The sequence below is a fragment of the Chelonoidis abingdonii genome, chromosome 3 (genome assembly GCF_003597395.2).
Source record: "Chelonoidis abingdonii isolate Lonesome George chromosome 3, CheloAbing_2.0, whole genome shotgun sequence".
Lineage (NCBI taxonomy): Eukaryota > Metazoa > Chordata > Testudines > Testudinidae > Chelonoidis > Chelonoidis abingdonii.
The window spans coordinates 3,286,606-3,303,568 of NC_133771.1; the positions used below are offsets into that span (position 1 = coordinate 3,286,606).

At 39.9% G+C, this 16,963-nt stretch overlaps 1 protein-coding gene across 1 annotated transcript in view; it reads left to right on the forward strand.

Annotated features, from left to right (window-relative positions):
* RAB10 (RAB10, member RAS oncogene family) overlaps nucleotides 1–16,963 on the forward strand; it is a 66,439-nt gene that overhangs the window by 28,268 nt on the left and 21,208 nt on the right. The window contains exon 2 of the mRNA XM_032778833.2: nucleotides 8,593–8,653. Within this exon, the coding sequence (XP_032634724.1) occupies nucleotides 8,593–8,653 (61 nt within the window). The remainder of the gene's footprint in view (nucleotides 1–8,592; nucleotides 8,654–16,963) is intronic.

The following is a 16,963-nucleotide window of genomic DNA, read 5'->3' on the forward strand; positions in this document are numbered from 1 at the left end:
GGCCACACTTTACAGTGAGGGTAACAAATATTGATTGTCCAACCTGAATGAATGAATTGGAGGTTCTGTGGGAGAACAGCATGTGATCAGTCAGTCTGTAGGACAGAATTAAGATAGCATGCTCTGCCTAAATATTGTCACTACTTCATTTTTAAATTGCTAAACTTTTTAACCTTAATGTTTTGTCTTCTGTGATATGTGCTTAGAGTGGGTAAACGATGATAACTTTTAAAAATGTAACTGAATTCAAACTATATAGGAAGATGTCCTATCCTGATTTAGTTGCTTTCAGTATTATACCTGCAGATACTTGTAGAGTTTAAATAACAAGCACATTGCCTACAGTTCTGTCTAGCAGCTCTGTCAGAAAATCCATGGTTTTCTTACTGGTGGCCATTCTTAGCACAAACTGATTTTAGGTTGTAATTCCGTTTCTTAGTCATTTGCTATTCTTCCGAGGTGAAATAAAGCAAAGTTAATGCCCTTTTTAACTACCCTTTTACAGCTTGATGAAGCTGCAATTCAGAATCCTGGACTACCATTTTTAGATTGGGTTTTTTAGTTAAAAGTAAATGTTTAAAATATTCTGCATAAAATAAGGCACAAGATACTTGGGAACACCTTTTCCAAGAATATGTAACAACTTGGTGACTTGCAGTGGAGTTCTTTTTTGAGTGAGATCACCCATGAGACCTTCCTTAAGCAGAGTTCCTCTATCAGATGTAGCCTTTTCCAAGGGTAGCAAAATCTTCAAGGGGAAACTGGCATGCTGTTCTCCAGCCCTAAGCCAGTTTCAGTGACTTTAGTTTACAATCAAAGGCCAATATATTCAGGCGAATTAAATCTCAAATAGGCCTTGTGACAGCATCCTGAGGCCCATGTAGCTCTCCCTAAACAGTGGAGTTGGTTCCCTTTAATCTGTGGCATCCTGATGCAGCACACTGAGATGTAGTGGCAACTTCATCTAGATTTTTCTAGAAGTGTCTGAATTAGGAAATTAACTATAAACATAGTGGTTGATTTGTCTGATACGGTCTCCACTTCCAATTTTGTATGTCACAGATTGTATTGACAGTGCATAACTGCATCAGAAATCAATGGGTGGAAGGAAACCTGGGAGTTTTGGCAAATGGGTAGGAGATATTTAGCTTCTAGAATGGAGACACATGGAGAAAGTTTGGAATTTTGGGAGCACTAGTTAGCTGTTTCTGCAAAACTGATACACAGAACTTTGAAACCTAAATTAAATATCAGTTAAATAGATCCCACTGCCTCTCTGGTATGTCCATAGCTGTCAGGACTAAAACACTAATTTTGTTTTTTCTTCAGTTAATGTAGATAGCTATGAAACAGACTTAAATTCAGCACATCTGTCCCAGTTTTCTGCATGTAACTTGCCCTGTGTTGCTCTTTTAAACTGATTTTCACCCCGATTATGACTTTGCAGAAATCTGGAACCTAAAACTTATGGCAGCTTTCTTGAAACAATCTGCCTCAGTCACTTATCCAGCAAATTGTTTGAGATTGCTAAAACTTGGGGAGAAGCTGTGGTTTTTTTAATTTTTTTGAGGGGGAATTGGTTATTTTTTAAAAGAAATCTATACACTACATTTCAGATAAACCAGTATGCTTTCTCTAAAGAGTCTGAAGTAAATGTGCAGGGGTTTAAATGGAATATAGTCACTACAACAGGTCCGTTGAGGCATGTGTACACACATTAGCCTTGTACTCTCAACATCATACTAAGGCCACGTCTACACTACGGGATAATATCGAATTAGCTAAAATCGGTTTTATAAAACTGATATTATAAATTCGATTTCATGCGGCCACTCTAGGCACAGTAATTCGGCGTTGTGCGTCCATGGTCCGAGGCTAACATCGATTTCTGAAGCGTTGCATTGTGGGTAGCTCTTCTGTAACTATCCCATAGTTCCTCCGCGGTCTCCGCACCTGGAATTCGGGTCTGAATTCATTGTTGTCGGGGGTGGTTTGGGAAGTGTCGTCAGTCATTGCCTATCTCGTGCGAATGAAATGCGAGTGGACAACTTCTCGCGACCGTAATTTTTCCCTGAGATTGCCTGGCAGTGCCATAGCACGGTGGCAACAGGGAGCCCGTTCAGCTATTTGTCTGAGTTTTGTTTCTCTATTCTAGCACCGTAATTGACGATGTGACTGGATGCCACTGTGACGAGAGAAGCGATACTTCGCTAAAGCGCTTACACTTGAACAGCAGCATCCTCCTCTTGCTTGGACGCAATGCAATGAGGCCAGAGATTGGTTACTGGGTAGTCAGTACGTGTACCGTACAGCCAGATAGACAAGAGCAATGATGAGACAGCGTTATTCTCTCCTTTGTACTGTCGCGCTGCTATCATGAGTGCACTCCTGGCTAAAGCCGGGTTCCGGGAGCGAGAACGATAAAAGCCAAAATTGGGATTGACCAACTTGGATCTGAGTCTCCCTCCTTATGGTTCTAAATAGTCATCGGCTACAGAATAAGGGGCCAAAGTGATAGAGGGACAGTGTACTATGAGAGCCAACAGTCTGTCGTGTCAGTATTTTCAGCAGGGGTACACCGCAAACACCCACCGTTGTTCCCCTCCTCCTTCCAACTCCTGGGCGACCTGGTGCGGTGTCCGCCCATTTGTGTCATGAGTGAATAAAGAATGCAGGAATAAGAACAACATGAGTGTTATAGTGACATAAAATGAGGGGGAGGCAGGGCTGCCGTGCGAGAAGTAGTCCAGGCGGACATTAAGCGGTGTGGGGGAGAGCGCAGCATGCAGTCTGCTGCATAGGACAGTACAGCGAGTACAGCTATGTTCTTTACATAGGAAGAGGGAGGGGCTGAAGCCCCAGTTCTATGTGAGCGTGGTGGTTACGTCTCTATCTACTCGGGTAGTCACCGCACAGTTGGCTCAATGTCACATGTTAGATATCATGAGGACAGTTAGGTAGTCTAGTGAGTAATTACTCCCAGTCCCGAGCACCTGAACTTTAGCGCACCAGCTGGTCTGTCCAACCTGGACTTTGTGCGTCCAAAAGTCTGGGGGCTTACCTGAAACTCCCCAGCTCAGCTACCAGTTGGTTTTGGGCTGGCCACCAGTTCAAGTAGAGTAATGTACCGTGTAGGGGGCCTGACCTCCCGCTTTCATGCTCTCTCCGTGTCCACCAAACCCTCGTGGTCGGGAGACACCAGATTGCCCAAATCCTGCGATGCTAAAAAGAGTGAGGAAATAACCCTCCCCTTCCGTCTCGCGCTTTGCCTGCGCCGGTCTAACTGCTGGTGTGAACCAGCAGAAAGCCCAGCTTTATCTGATGTTCGCTCAGGCTCTAATGGAAGAGATGCAAATACGCCACAGACTTGGGCGCTGCCAACCACTCGTTGCTCAGAAACGAGGAAATAACACGTAAGACCAGCAGAGAGAATCTTCTGTTCTAGTTACTCCGTAGTCTCGTCTTTACCCTGGACCAAAATAGGAAATATAGCCCACAGCCTGGCTTTTCTCCTTTGCCATCCTAGAAAAGACTTTACAGGTTAAAAAAGAAAACTTTATGAAAAATAGAATAAAATATAAACCAATTCATCTTGCATTAAGAACTCAATACCAGGCTCTGATTGAAAATAGTCTACTGTTTAAAAGATAGCCAATTAAACAGACAACAAATAACATAAAGGTAATATCACCCCAAGACAATCAATAAGCTGAATTACTTTGCTGGTTGCCTGCGGTACTTTAACAGATTTTTAAAAAGTATTAGGAGAGAATGATTAGAAGAAAGACTTGTTTCCTCATAGCTAAAGAAAAAACAAGCACCTGAGGTATACAGATTCCGCCATAAGACTTTTAAACATCCAGTTCTTGCATGGCTGTCATGCGAGTGTTGGTCTACCTTTTCAGGCTAAAAAGAAAACTAACTCGTACTACCTATCCATTTGTAAGCATCTTGCACCATCACCACCAGGGAAGGGGGAGAGGGAGAGAGCGGATACTGCTCTTCCCTGAGGAGCATCGCTCTTACCAGAGATACAGTACACATAGGGTGACAGATGAAAGTAGTCAAGAAATGATTCTTCCTTTTCTTGCATGGTAGGGGGGGGAAGAGAACTGGGATGTCCGTTAACGAACCACGCCAACAACTGGTTGTGTACTAGACATACAAACATTGGGAGCTCAGCCAAGAATCAAATCTTTCAGAGACTGCTTGGATGTGGATAGCTCGAGTCTCACAGTTACCTCTTCCATCCGATGAGCGTCCATTTGAGCTCTGGCTCCTCGTAACACTTTGTCACACAAGTGCTGTGTATCTTGAGATCTTTTTTTCAAATGCTTGTTGGCATTTCGTGTTCTGTAACGGAGCTTCGATACACAGATTTGTCTCCCCGTCAGCGATCGATCTTAGTATCTCCGTACAGCCATGCGGACATTCTTATGGTTGAGACGTCATCGCACCACCCTGCTGATCGAGCTCGCACGCTCTCGGCTAAACTAGGAAATGTAATTCAAAAGTCTCGGGCTTTTCCTGTTTACCTGCCCGCTGCATCCGAGTTCAGATTGCTGTCCAGAGCGGTCAGTGGTGCACTGTGGGATACCGCCCGGAGGCCAATAACATCGATTTCCATCCACACTAACCGTAATTCGATATGTTAATATCGAATTTAGCGCTGCTACTCTCGTCAGGAGTACAGAAATCAATTTAAAGAGCCCTTTATATCGATATAAAGGGCGTTGTAGTATGGACGGGTACAGTGTTAAATCGATTTAACGCTCTTTAAATCGATTTAAACGCGTAGTGTAGACCAGGCCTAAGACCTTCCAAAAAATACATGGGTAGCTGAAATCTGCCTCAGACTTTTTAACTCTAAGGTTTTTATGTTGCACATAGTCTCAGACTGCTATTTTTACATTCAAATGGTGGTAAAGCCAAAAGAAATGCTCACTTTGTCCTTTTCTTGTTAAACCTAATCTTGGAAGCTGTAATTGGTAGTTGAAAAATACTTCTGTTGGACTGTTAGCCCATGATTGCGAGTGGTTCAAGCTTCTTTCTAGTATCTGAGGAGGGGATTAAAACATTCAGAAGTGGGCTCATGAGTATGCTCTCTCCAGACCCTACTATCTGGGTCTTGTACTGTGCCCTTTTATAAGCATCTGAGTTCATGTTAAGGTGCTGTTCTCAGTAATATGGAATCTTCTCCACTACCAAAATTAGTTTGCGTCTCCTCTGCTTCAGAATGGTTTAGCCTTCCTCAGGGAGTCTGTGTCTACTTGGCTTTTCCTAGAGGATCTGCTTCTGTAGACAAGCCTGGTAGACTTTAAAATGAGTTACTGGACACGAAGTAAATATTAGGACAAATGATAAAATTTGCAAGAGTCAAACTTTATCTTTGCAGTGAGAAAGCAGAACACTTTACATGCAGACATTGTGTACAGTATGCAGTACAGTATTCCATTTAACTCTAAGAGTCTACATGCCTTCGTCTAGAAGCCTTGTCTCTTGTCAAATTGTCCTACAGTCTTAAGGCTGGACAAACAGGTGACACTGAGTTGTTAGACAAATATGCAGTGTAACAAGATAGGTGGCCCTTTTTGCCTAGATAATCTTTTATCCACTAGTGTGTAACACAGCACTCTGGATAACTCATTTCTACCCAGAAGCAAACCTAAAATCTGTTCCTACTGTGATCTCAGTGGCTATGCAGTGAATATTGTGATATGGTCTTAAGTTACCAAAGTGTGGATTGTTCTCATATCCTTTTATAAAAAAACAACCCTCCCCCCCAAGCAGTTTCGGTTCTTTTTAAATGACTGACTGATGCTCAGGATCAGTGTACTTTATCACTTTTCTGCTTAGCAAAGATGGTAAAATTTGAGCAGCCAGGTGAGGTTAATCTCAAAGCTATATTCTTTTGGAACATGTTTCAGAGGTATCAGATTCTAAAACTGACTATTTTGATGGTTCCTATGTGAAGTTGATAGGTTTTGATAGGCAGTTCTAATTTATAAGGAACCCACAACAAATGTGCTAGTTGCTTAACTGAGCAGATGGTGGATAATGGAGTGTATGTAACATGCACAGCATAGCTGCTGATCTTTTGGGACATTTTGATTTTTAGTAGTGTAAATTAACTGGTAATGCAGCACAGAACATGAACATTCATGGAAAGCCAGGTACAAGGAGTGCTAAGATCCTCTTGTGGAGAATTGCAAGTGGAACTTCTGGTTTCTTGCTGTTTTTTTGCTCATGAAGAACGATTGAATGCATTTTGTCGAAGTACTGCATGAGATGTCAGTGTCACAGTTCAAGTTTCTTAACACAGGTAGCATGCAATGTATGCGTATTAATGCAAATTTGTAGTGAGAGACTGTTAGAGTGAAAACTCACTTTGCGCATGAAGGAATTCTGGATTTGACTGCCCTACCATCCATAGGAGATGATCTAAAAATACTATTGATCCATGCCAGCTTGTGCCAACTCTGACCATGATTCTGCTCATGTCCTCCAATATTGATGCTTAAAAGATAAAATCTGTTCCAGCATACCATCCTTAAAACAATAGGGAGTGAAAGATAATTTGTAGTAGCTATTATATGCACTTCAGTGAAATACTTCTGCTCCTTCAAATGACAAGTTTCTTGTCAAGATGAGTTTAGATTTCAATAATTGTAAACTGAAATGTGGAAAAAAAACTTATGACCTGAATCTTGTATGACTTTTTTGGGTTGCAATTTAGTTTAGAAATTTTCTATTGAACAAAATAGTCTTTTGGAGGTTGGTTTTTTTTGTTTTTAAATCAACTGCCAAGATCAATGTTAGAGGAATTGTCCTTCTAGAGACTTCCAGTGTATCTAGTCTGGGAACTTTCCCAAACAGATTTCATGGATTTGAATGGACTTAGTTTCCATTTCATTTTTATTTCACTTTTTTGCCCTCTGTTCCTTATTTTAGTTGTAGGGAGGACCACAAGTATAAACCAAACCTAAACTTAAGCAGTCATGTGTTAAGCTTCCTGTGGCCTATTATTCTAGTGTGAGAACCTTCCACGTCAAATCCACTAGCAGTGGAAAAGTCCCTAATGGATTTTCAAGTCTCTGGCTCTTCTCCCTGAAATGCCTTCATATGCAGACTGGCTGAACCTGATATCTCTGAAACACTCTGGAGTGTGTGATGTGGGGTTTTTTGTTAGCAACCTTGGAACTTTTTTTTAGTACTCCAGTGTTTATGCTGGATAACTTCATTGATCAGTATCGGCTTGGTCTGAATGCTTTCCTCTGGTGGAATATGAACATAATCACCAAGCAAGATTGAAGCCTTCAGTGTGACTGGGTTTCTCTGCCACACGTCAGAATTACACTTGGTTTCAAAGCTAAGTATTCATGACTTTGCCATAACTTAATCTCTGAATCAGTTTTCAGTTCTAGTTGCTATTTTAACAAAAACAAAACACCTCCCCCCACCCCTTTCCACTTTACTGCTGAAGATGACCTTGGTGTTCCTAACAGAAGTGTTTTACCCCAGGCTCCATTAAATCAGTGTCCGGTTTCCAAAGCCATTCCAGAGGTGGTCACTTGTACTGGAGTGTGACTAGTTGAAAGTCACAAGTGTATGCATGTCATAAAATGAATAACTGAAGTGGAATGTGTACAAAATGACTTTGTGATGTACCTTGGGTTTTGCAATAACAAATATCCAGTGCTACATAATAACTTGTATCAAAAGTTAAATCATCCATATTTCTAATACTAGTCAGTGCCCAGAGACTGCAGTGGAGAATTCGTGTAAGTTAAAGGAACAGTGAAAGCAGTAGTCCAGACAAGACCATGCTTTCTAGGCCAACCTTATAACAAATGTGAAGGCCTTATAACTGCTAGTCATATTCCAAGTAATCCACTTTTTACAAAGAAAAATAAGCTTGTCCTTATTCTGGAACTTTGATATTTTATGTAATATCTCTTGGTTTTAAAGTTTCTGATCATTTTACTTTAGAAACTCAGGTTCTGACTAGGTTAGATATTAAGCTGCAGAACTAGTGAAATGGTGATCTCGCAAGAGCCAAGCGTGAAAGTATGCAATTGACTAAAATTCCCTTCATTGTTGTTCAATAGCTGTTTAACACCTGCATGACTTGAATTATTAGCCTTTTGAATAAAGGAAGTCTTTGTTTAATGCAGTACTTCTTGGCTATTTCCTTTAAGGTGTTAAAGTTCCAACATCCCAAGACCTCCCAGAAGTTCTCCATCAAAATCAGAACAATATTTCTAGTATGAAAACTTGGTCTGCCTTCAAAACTTTTAAAATCCTTTGCTGATCACCTTCAAAATATGTTATGCCACCTTCAGGCAGCTTTTTAAAATTGATATAGCTAGACCACTCTCTAGGGTCTTGTATGCCAAGAAAGCTCCCACCGGCACAGCTACTAGTCAAGCTGTACTGGTGGATCTCAAGTGTAGAAAAGGTTCCACTGTCCTCATCTTACCTGCCTTAGTTAAACCTGCTCCTTCTGCCTAGAACAGTGTCTGACAAGTCTGTCCAAATGTGGAACTGTGTTTTTTAGAAGTATTTCTAAAGCTTTTTTCCTTCGTTTCATAGGGATAGACTTCAAGATCAAAACAGTTGAATTACAAGGAAAGAAGATCAAGCTTCAGATATGGTAAGTGACATCCTAGAACTTGTACTGCCAACATAATTACAATATGGTTCCTGAGATAGTTTAGCTGAGCAAAACTACATAATGATTTCTAGTCCTATGAAGGTGAATTGCCTTATGTGAATATCCATATGCATTGTTGCTTAAACTTCTTTTTTCAGAAAGTAGGAGGAGAACATTAAAATCAGTAGAGATTTCCATCTAGATACTTTGCATTCATGACATTGTACTCAAGATAGGCATTGTGTATTTCTGATACAGTGATGAAGGTTCATCAATAGGTTTATGGAATTTTCTTAAAGGTTATGAAAGCAGAGTTAGAAACAAGAAAAATTAAATGATTAAAACTTTGCAGGGGTTAGAAGCACAGTACTAATTCATATTACTTTTCTGAAATATTGAAGGAAATTATACATTAATTTTGTTAAAAGTTTAATGCATTTCAATAGGGACAGAACCTGCAAATTAAATGCAGCTAATTAGCAACTCTTCTCTGAATGTTTGAAAACTGAGACTGCTGATAGTCCATGGTTTTGTGGGAAGTGTTTAAAACTGATTCTTCAACAATGAACTGTATTAGTTTATAGTATGCGTAATTGGCTTGTATTTTATAACTTAAATTTGTGTAGATCAAATAAGGCCATGACTGGGGACACTATAAATCAATAATTCTGGTAATACCTGCAGACTTCTGCATCACTAAGAATTTGTAAGATGTCTGTATAATTTTTCTGTTTGGCCTCCCACACAATATCTTACCATAATAAGACATGTAAAGCATAAATACTTAATTGGCTGGTGAGCTTTTTAATACGAACTCCCATGTAAAGCAAACTATATTTAAAACAAAAAAAATCCACTTCCTCAGGAAGCAGCTTTCCCCGTCCACTCTGATGACCCTAACTGATGGTTCTTTCATATGTAGTAGTTTTCCTAAAAATAAAATAGGATGAGATAAAGATGATATAGTTTATGTGGGTACTGACAGTCTAGGGGCAGCCTTCTCTGGTCAGTTTGCTTGGACTCCCTTTTCTCAGCCAGGTGCACTCTCTGCTCCTTTGGTTGTCTAACTTCCGATTAATTTGTCCACTTCCCTGCTCTGTAGTACAGGCTAAAGAAGAATTTGGTGATTCTGCAGAGCAGGGTAATGGCCTTGTACTTTAATATTCCTGTTTAATGTTCCCATCCATGCCTGTATTGCTCCTACGGCAAAGGGCTTTCTCAGCAAGAGCATAAACATATGAAACTGATGCAGCCCTAACCAACTCCAGGCTGTGTCAAAAGGGATGCACTGTTCAGGATTAATGCATGTAAGATGGGTGAGGAGAGGGAGGGAGCCTAAAACTTCTCTTCCACTTGTTGCTCTAGCAGAGGCATTTTAGTTCGTTCCTGAATTTTTGTCTGTGTACCATTATTTTAGAGTGAATCTTGTTTCCTTTTCACAGCTGCTTTCTTTTACTTCTGTGTAAGCTGTAACAGACTTTGCACCAGAATATGGAGTGTACATTTTTCTTTGCATTTCCTGGGACAAAGTGAAAACAGTTATTTACCTTAGGGTTGCTTATAAAGATAATCATTTTGATGACTGAAGTTGGCACACAACACTTTTCAGGTTCAAGATACTACCATGCTACTTGTGTTCTAGCCAGAGGGAAGTGTCTTATGTTGGGAAGAACTTACAGAAATTCAGTCAATTTAATATTTATTGCCCCACATGTAAACCCAATAAACCAATGACCCTGCTGATGAACATGCTTTGTATCCTGAACATTATCACCTCTTTGTACACACCATGTCGCCTTCAGCATTTTGCCTGAAAAATGTCCTTTATCTTCTAGGAATACCTCTGAACGTATCCAGGATAACAGGGTCAGTAGCAATAAGCAACAGTTGTTACAAAGAACAGATTATACCAGGCCAAGTTGATTGCCTTTTTAGATAGAAATACAAAATTAGTGGATGAAGAAACACTAATCCCTGTTGAATCACTTGAGCATCTCTGTAGTCAGCAGTAAATCTAAATGAATAGTTTCAGTGAGGGCATTATCACTTGGATTGGAAAGAGTTGGAAAACAAGCTAACAATAAAAGGAATATTGTGGAGGGGAAGGTGTCTAACAGGGTTCAATTTGTAAAGCTACCCGCTAGAGCAGAATCTAATGAATGCAAAGGGTAAAAACGGGACTTAAGTTTGCAGATGATAAAATGGGGAAGAGTTGTGAACTGAAGTATTGAGGTGACTTAGGGAGATTAAAAACTATGGACAGAAAATGGTATGCAACTTGGAAGAATGCCAGATAATACGTCATGGGGAATTTCAAGACACTCACTGAAGAGAGAGAAGATTATGAAATAGTAATGCTGAAAGGGACATAGGAATGTTGGCCTGCAAACTAGATGTGGGTTTTCAATATTGTAATGCAATAAAGGCAAAACTTTTTAGGAGTAACAAAAAATAAGGTCCTTAAGGAGAAGAATTGTGGATGCTGGTTGTGACTACAGCCTGGGGATCTTTGGATCTAAAATCATGAGCTTTTGTTACTTCAGCTAAAGTAGTAGGTTCTAAAAGCTATTGTAGACTCAACCCTCTTGACAATGAAGAGCCTCTAGAAAAGGACAGCTACACTTTAAAAATAGAACGAGGGGCTATAACAAAGTCATGGGATGACTTCTTAAAGATTCGGGATGTCTTTGGGGGAAAAAAACTTTTAGCAGATATGAGGTGAAAGAATGTGGAGTAATATTTGCAGAGGTGGAAAGCCTAGCTCTACAGAAATCTAAAACAAGACAGGACAAAAGTCCAGGCAGTCTGATTTAGTGGCTTAGAATGCTATGCTGGGATTTGGAAGAGCTGGAGTCTATTTCCAGTTCTGGCCCTGACTGGTGTGTAACTTTGAGCATGTCATTTGAACTCTACCCATTTGCCCTACTGCTCATTTTGCCTTGTCTACTTAGTCCCTGCCTTGAGGTATTTAGCCCCAGTATTTTTACAGCACCTAGTACAATAAGGCTTCATTTTCTAGCTCTAACAATACAAATATACAAAATAGTTCTTCTCTAAAAGGCTTATGGACTAGATCAGGGGTAGGCAACCTATGGCATGGGCGCCAAAGGCGGCATGCAAGCTAATTTTCAGTGGCACTCACACTGCCTGGGTCCTGGCCACCAGTCCGGGGGGCTCTGCCTTTTTTAATTTACTTTTAAATGAAGCTTCTTAAATATTAAACCTTATTTACTTCACATACAACAATAGTGTAATTATATAAAGAGACCACCTAAAAACATTAAAATGTATTACCAGCACGTGAAACCTTAAATTAGAGTGAATAAATGAAGACTCAGCACACCACTTCTGAAAGGTGGTTGACCCCTGGACTAGATAATATCTTGGTAGCTGAAGGTGGTTAGGGGAATGAGGAGAACCTGTTGGGGTGGTGGTGGGGAGACTTATCTGTAGTAGATGGGGGAGGCTGTTAACTACTTGCTTGGTCTCTTCCAGATTGGCAACAATGTTACCTGGTACAACTTTCTATAATGGCCTCCCAAAAACCCTAGACATTGGCCAGTCCTGATGGGTATAACTAATAATAATATAAGAATTGTGTGGATTTGATCCCTGTAATACAAATTGCTGATTTTTCTCAGTGCAAGCTGAGTACATTGAAACTGTCTTGCAATAGACTTTATGTTCAGTAGAATTCCAGGAGCACTTAATTTACTGTGTACGATTTTTCACTGAAAACAAGGGGTCCTTTCAGCAGATGTTCCTACTTAATAAGGGTAAATTGTAGTTGCTATAGAACGTAGAGCGTCTAGTCCTGATTGGGCCCCTTGTATTATACATTTGTGACAGGGTCAGTCAGAGTCCCCCTCGGGATTGTTACCTGACGTGCTGAGGCTACCTCTGAATCCATTTTCTCTGCCAGTTTGGACCTTCAGAAACCTGTCTTGTTGAGCCAGATATGCTGATCTGCTGCAACACAGACCCAGGATCTGACCCGCACCGCGAAAGCTGCAGACTTAATTGAAGATGGCTTAACAAGTGCTCTTGTCTTGAGCACCCAGACACCTGGCTCCCAGTGGGATCTAAACCCCAAATAAATCCATTTTACTCTGTGTAAGGCTCATACAGGGTGAATTCATAAATTGTCCACCCTCTGTAACACTGATGGAGAGAGATGGGAGAGGGATAGCTCAGTGGTTTGAGCATTGGCCTGCTAAACCCAGGGTGGTGAGTTCAATCCTTGAGGGGGTCATCTTGGGATCTGAGGCAAAAATCAGTACTTGGTCCTGCTAGTGAAGGCAGGGGGCTGGATTTGATGACCTTTCGGTGTCCCTTCCAGTTCTAGGAGATAGGAATATCTCCATATTTATGTACAGCTGTTTGCTCCCCCAGGTATTAATCAGTTACTCTGGGTTAATAAACAAAAGTGAGTTTTTATACTTAATAAAATAGGAATTATGTGGTTCCAAGTAATAGCAGACAGAACAAAGTAAGTTGCCAAGCAAAGTAAAACAAAAACATGCAAGTCTAAGCCTAATACAATAGGAAACTGAATGCAGGTAAATCTCACCCTCGGATGTCCCAATGAGCTTCTTTCACAGACTAGACTCCTTCCTAGTCTGGGCCCATTCCTTTTCAGACCAGTGTTGTGGTTTATGGCCTGGGTCTAGCAATCATTCACACCCCTGTAGTTACGGTCCTTTGTTCCAGTTTCTTTCAGGCATCTCTTTGGGGTGGAGGGGCCATCTCTTGAGCCAGCTGAAGACAAAATGGAGGTGTTTCAGGGGCCTTTTATATTCTCTCTTGTGGGCAGAAACCACTTTGTTCTTCTGTACAGAGTCACAGCAACAAGATGGAGTTTGTAGCCACCTGGGCAAGTCAGATATCCATGAATGATTCAGCTTTTTGCAGGCCACTGGCATTGTTTACATGTTAGTTTGAACGTTCCCAGGAAAGCTCAGATGTAGACTGGCATCTCCCAAAGTCCATTGTCAGTTAAGTATTTCTTGATAGGACTATTCTAAGTAAGTGGCCATTGTCAAGAAGCTGACCAAATGCTTTACTGGGGCTACTTAAAATCAGACATATTGAGATACAAGTACATAGCCAATATTCTTAACTTCAAATACAAAAATGATACATGCATACAGACAGCCTAATCATAACCAGAAAATTACAGTCTTTCTATAGACACCTTACTTGACCTCCTTTGTACAAGATTTGGTGCAGCTATAGGACCGTGGTTGCAACAATGATCTGTACAGTCACAGTTCATGTCAGTAGTGTCACAACGTTGTACAAACACACAGTCGCTGCCTCAAAACGTTTATGATCCTATTTGAAAAAACACAACAGTAAAGGATCAAAATCAAAGGATAAGCTATTTTTTGAATGGATTAGGTTCCCATGATATTCTCTGCTTTATTTCGGACTTTGATTTGATGCTGTCTGTAAAAGTGAGTTTCTTTCCAGGTTAATACATCTCTTCCCAGTGGTGGCTGGTGCTGTAATAGGTTTGGTTGAGAGACATCACTTTGTATAACACAACTGTATTTAATTGCTACATCCTGCATTTATTACGTTATTTATTTACAGACCTGTGCCCATTCCCAAGACAACACCTGCTAAGCAGGGCATATATTCACTGGCACGTGACTTGTGCAACTTGTGTTTAGACTGTTTTAACTATGATGACCCCTTTGTGATAAGAGAGATGGCTCATCAGGCAGGAAGTAGTTTATTTTAAAGAGTGCCATTGAGTGACTCAATTGGCCAGAGCACTTGCTAGTGGCAGCACTAACTCCCAAGTAGAAGTAGGTATTCAACTTTCTTATATAACATTGCTTACTTTTTAAGAATGCATTTGTCAAAATAAGTTTGGGGGAATATAGGCTTGTGTCTTCAACCACTGGAATGAAATTCCTCAAATAGCCTGAAAATTGCACATTGCTGTATATTCTGGTGGAGAGGAAAGGGGGAATATGGAATCATAATTTAAAAAATGTCAGGAAGGAAAACTACCTAGTTTATTAAAGATAAATACAACTAAGGGGTTGTGTCGTTTCAATATTGTACATTTTTGTAAAATAGATGGAAACAGCAAAGGGGTCTTGATCCAAGTAATCATCTGGAACAGGATTTTCTCTCATCTTGAAAACCCATGTTTTTTCCTGAAAAATCCAGATAAAGAAAAACTAGATTTTAATAAAACAAAACTAAGCACCCTATGTAATTTGTAATAAAAAAAATATAAAGTGAACACCCTACGCTTTGTATTCTGTGTAACTGAAATCAGTACCTTTGACAATGTAGAAAAATTTCCACAAATATTTATAATTTTAAATTGGTATTCTATTGTTTATCAGTGCGATTAAAACTGATTAATATTAACTATTTTTAAATCTCACAATTAATTACAATTTTTTACATAGTTTGACAGCCCTGAAGTACAAACTAAATCAGGATGGATAAAAGTCATTTATAAAAATGAGTTGATACTCATTCTTTAATTTAAACCAGTTTTATATACATATTGCTAGTTCTTCAATTTTCGCCCTGTTTTATAGTTTTTTACACCCCACCCCTTGATCAGGCTACAAGCTTCAACTTCCAGGCATTAGATTGTGTTTTATCTTTGTCTCCTAGATTGAAGAGCCAATTATCAAACATTTGTCATCTGTATAAATACTTATAGACTGGTCAAATATCCCTAACTGCTTTATTCAGCTAAATAGATTGAGCTCCTTGAGTCTTTTGCTATATAAGGCATGTTATCTAATCTTTTAATCATTCTCATGGTTCCTTGAACCCTCTTCAATTATCAGAATCCTTCTTGAATTGTGATCACCAGAAATGGACACCGTATTCCATTAGAGATCACACCAGTGCCAAATACAGAGGTATTATAACCTCCTTATTCCTATGCACTACTCCCATTTATGCATCCAAGGAACATGTTAGCCGTTTTGGGCCACTGTATAGCACTGGAAGCTCATGTTAGCTGATTATCCACCACTACCCCCTCAATCTGAGTCACTGCTTCCTAGGATAGAGCCCCTCATCATTGTGTAAGTATGGTCTACATTCTTTGTTCCTAGATTTGTACATTTGGCTTTATTAAAATGCATATTGTGTGGTTGTCCCATTTATCAAGCAATCCAGATTGCTCTGTGTCTGTGATCTGTCCTCCATTATTTAATATTCCCCCAACTTTTGTATCATTTACAAACTTGATCCGTGATTTGGTTTTCTTCCAGATCATTGATAAAAATGTTAAATAGTGTAGGGCCAAGAACTGATCCCTGCAGAATCCTACTGGAAACATCCCCAATCAATGATTCCTAGTTTACAATTACATTTCGACTCTCCTTTAGCCAGCTTTTAATCTGTTTATTGTATGCTATCTTAATTTTATATCATTCTGATTTTTAATCAATCTGCAATACCAGCTCAAATGCCTTACAGAAGTGTTACATCACATCAGTGCTATTACTGTTATCTGAATTTGTAATCTCATTTAAAAAAAAAATCAAGTTAGTGTTATAGGATCAATTTTCCATCAACCCATCTTGACTGGTAGTAATTATATTACTCATCTTTAATTCTCCATTAATCAAGTCCCATATGAGCCACTCCATAATCTTGCTTGGGACCAATGTCAAATTGACAGGTTTATAATTACCCAGGTCAGCTGCTTTACCCTTTTTAAATATTGGCACAGCTTAGCTTTCTTCCACTCTTCAGGAACTTCCCTAGTATTCCAATACTTATTGAAAATCATCATTAATGGTCCGGCAAGCCTCTCAGCCAGCTTTTTCAAAACTCGTGAATGCAGTTTTCTGTTGCTAAAGTGGATGTTTTTCTGCTTGTTTCTATAGCTTCCAGTTAGAATTTTCAGATTTTACTTAAACTTTTTTCTACTAAGCTTCACGTTTAAAACATTTCTGTGCTGAAAGAAAAGTGTAGGTTCTCCATTGTGTTCTCATAGCAAATAGCTCATGCTTTATTTGCAGGCAGTGGCACCTACAGCTATATTGAACTTCCTCCAGGACAAGAAAACTGAAATGTCTGAGTGACCTGCACCAAATGCTTCATAAGAAGCTGTAAGAACCCCGTAGTAGGAAGATGTGGGGTAATGTGGAGGGCAGATTAGATGGCCTCTGAGGATGTCTTTACTGGATAGTTAACCCTGGGATTTGGTACCCACATTAGCCTCCTCGCCCGGGTGCAAGCATCTCCACAACAAAACCCTAGTGATGTTACTGTTTCTGCATTCTCACTTGTGTGTCTGGGGCTATATCCCATGTTTTT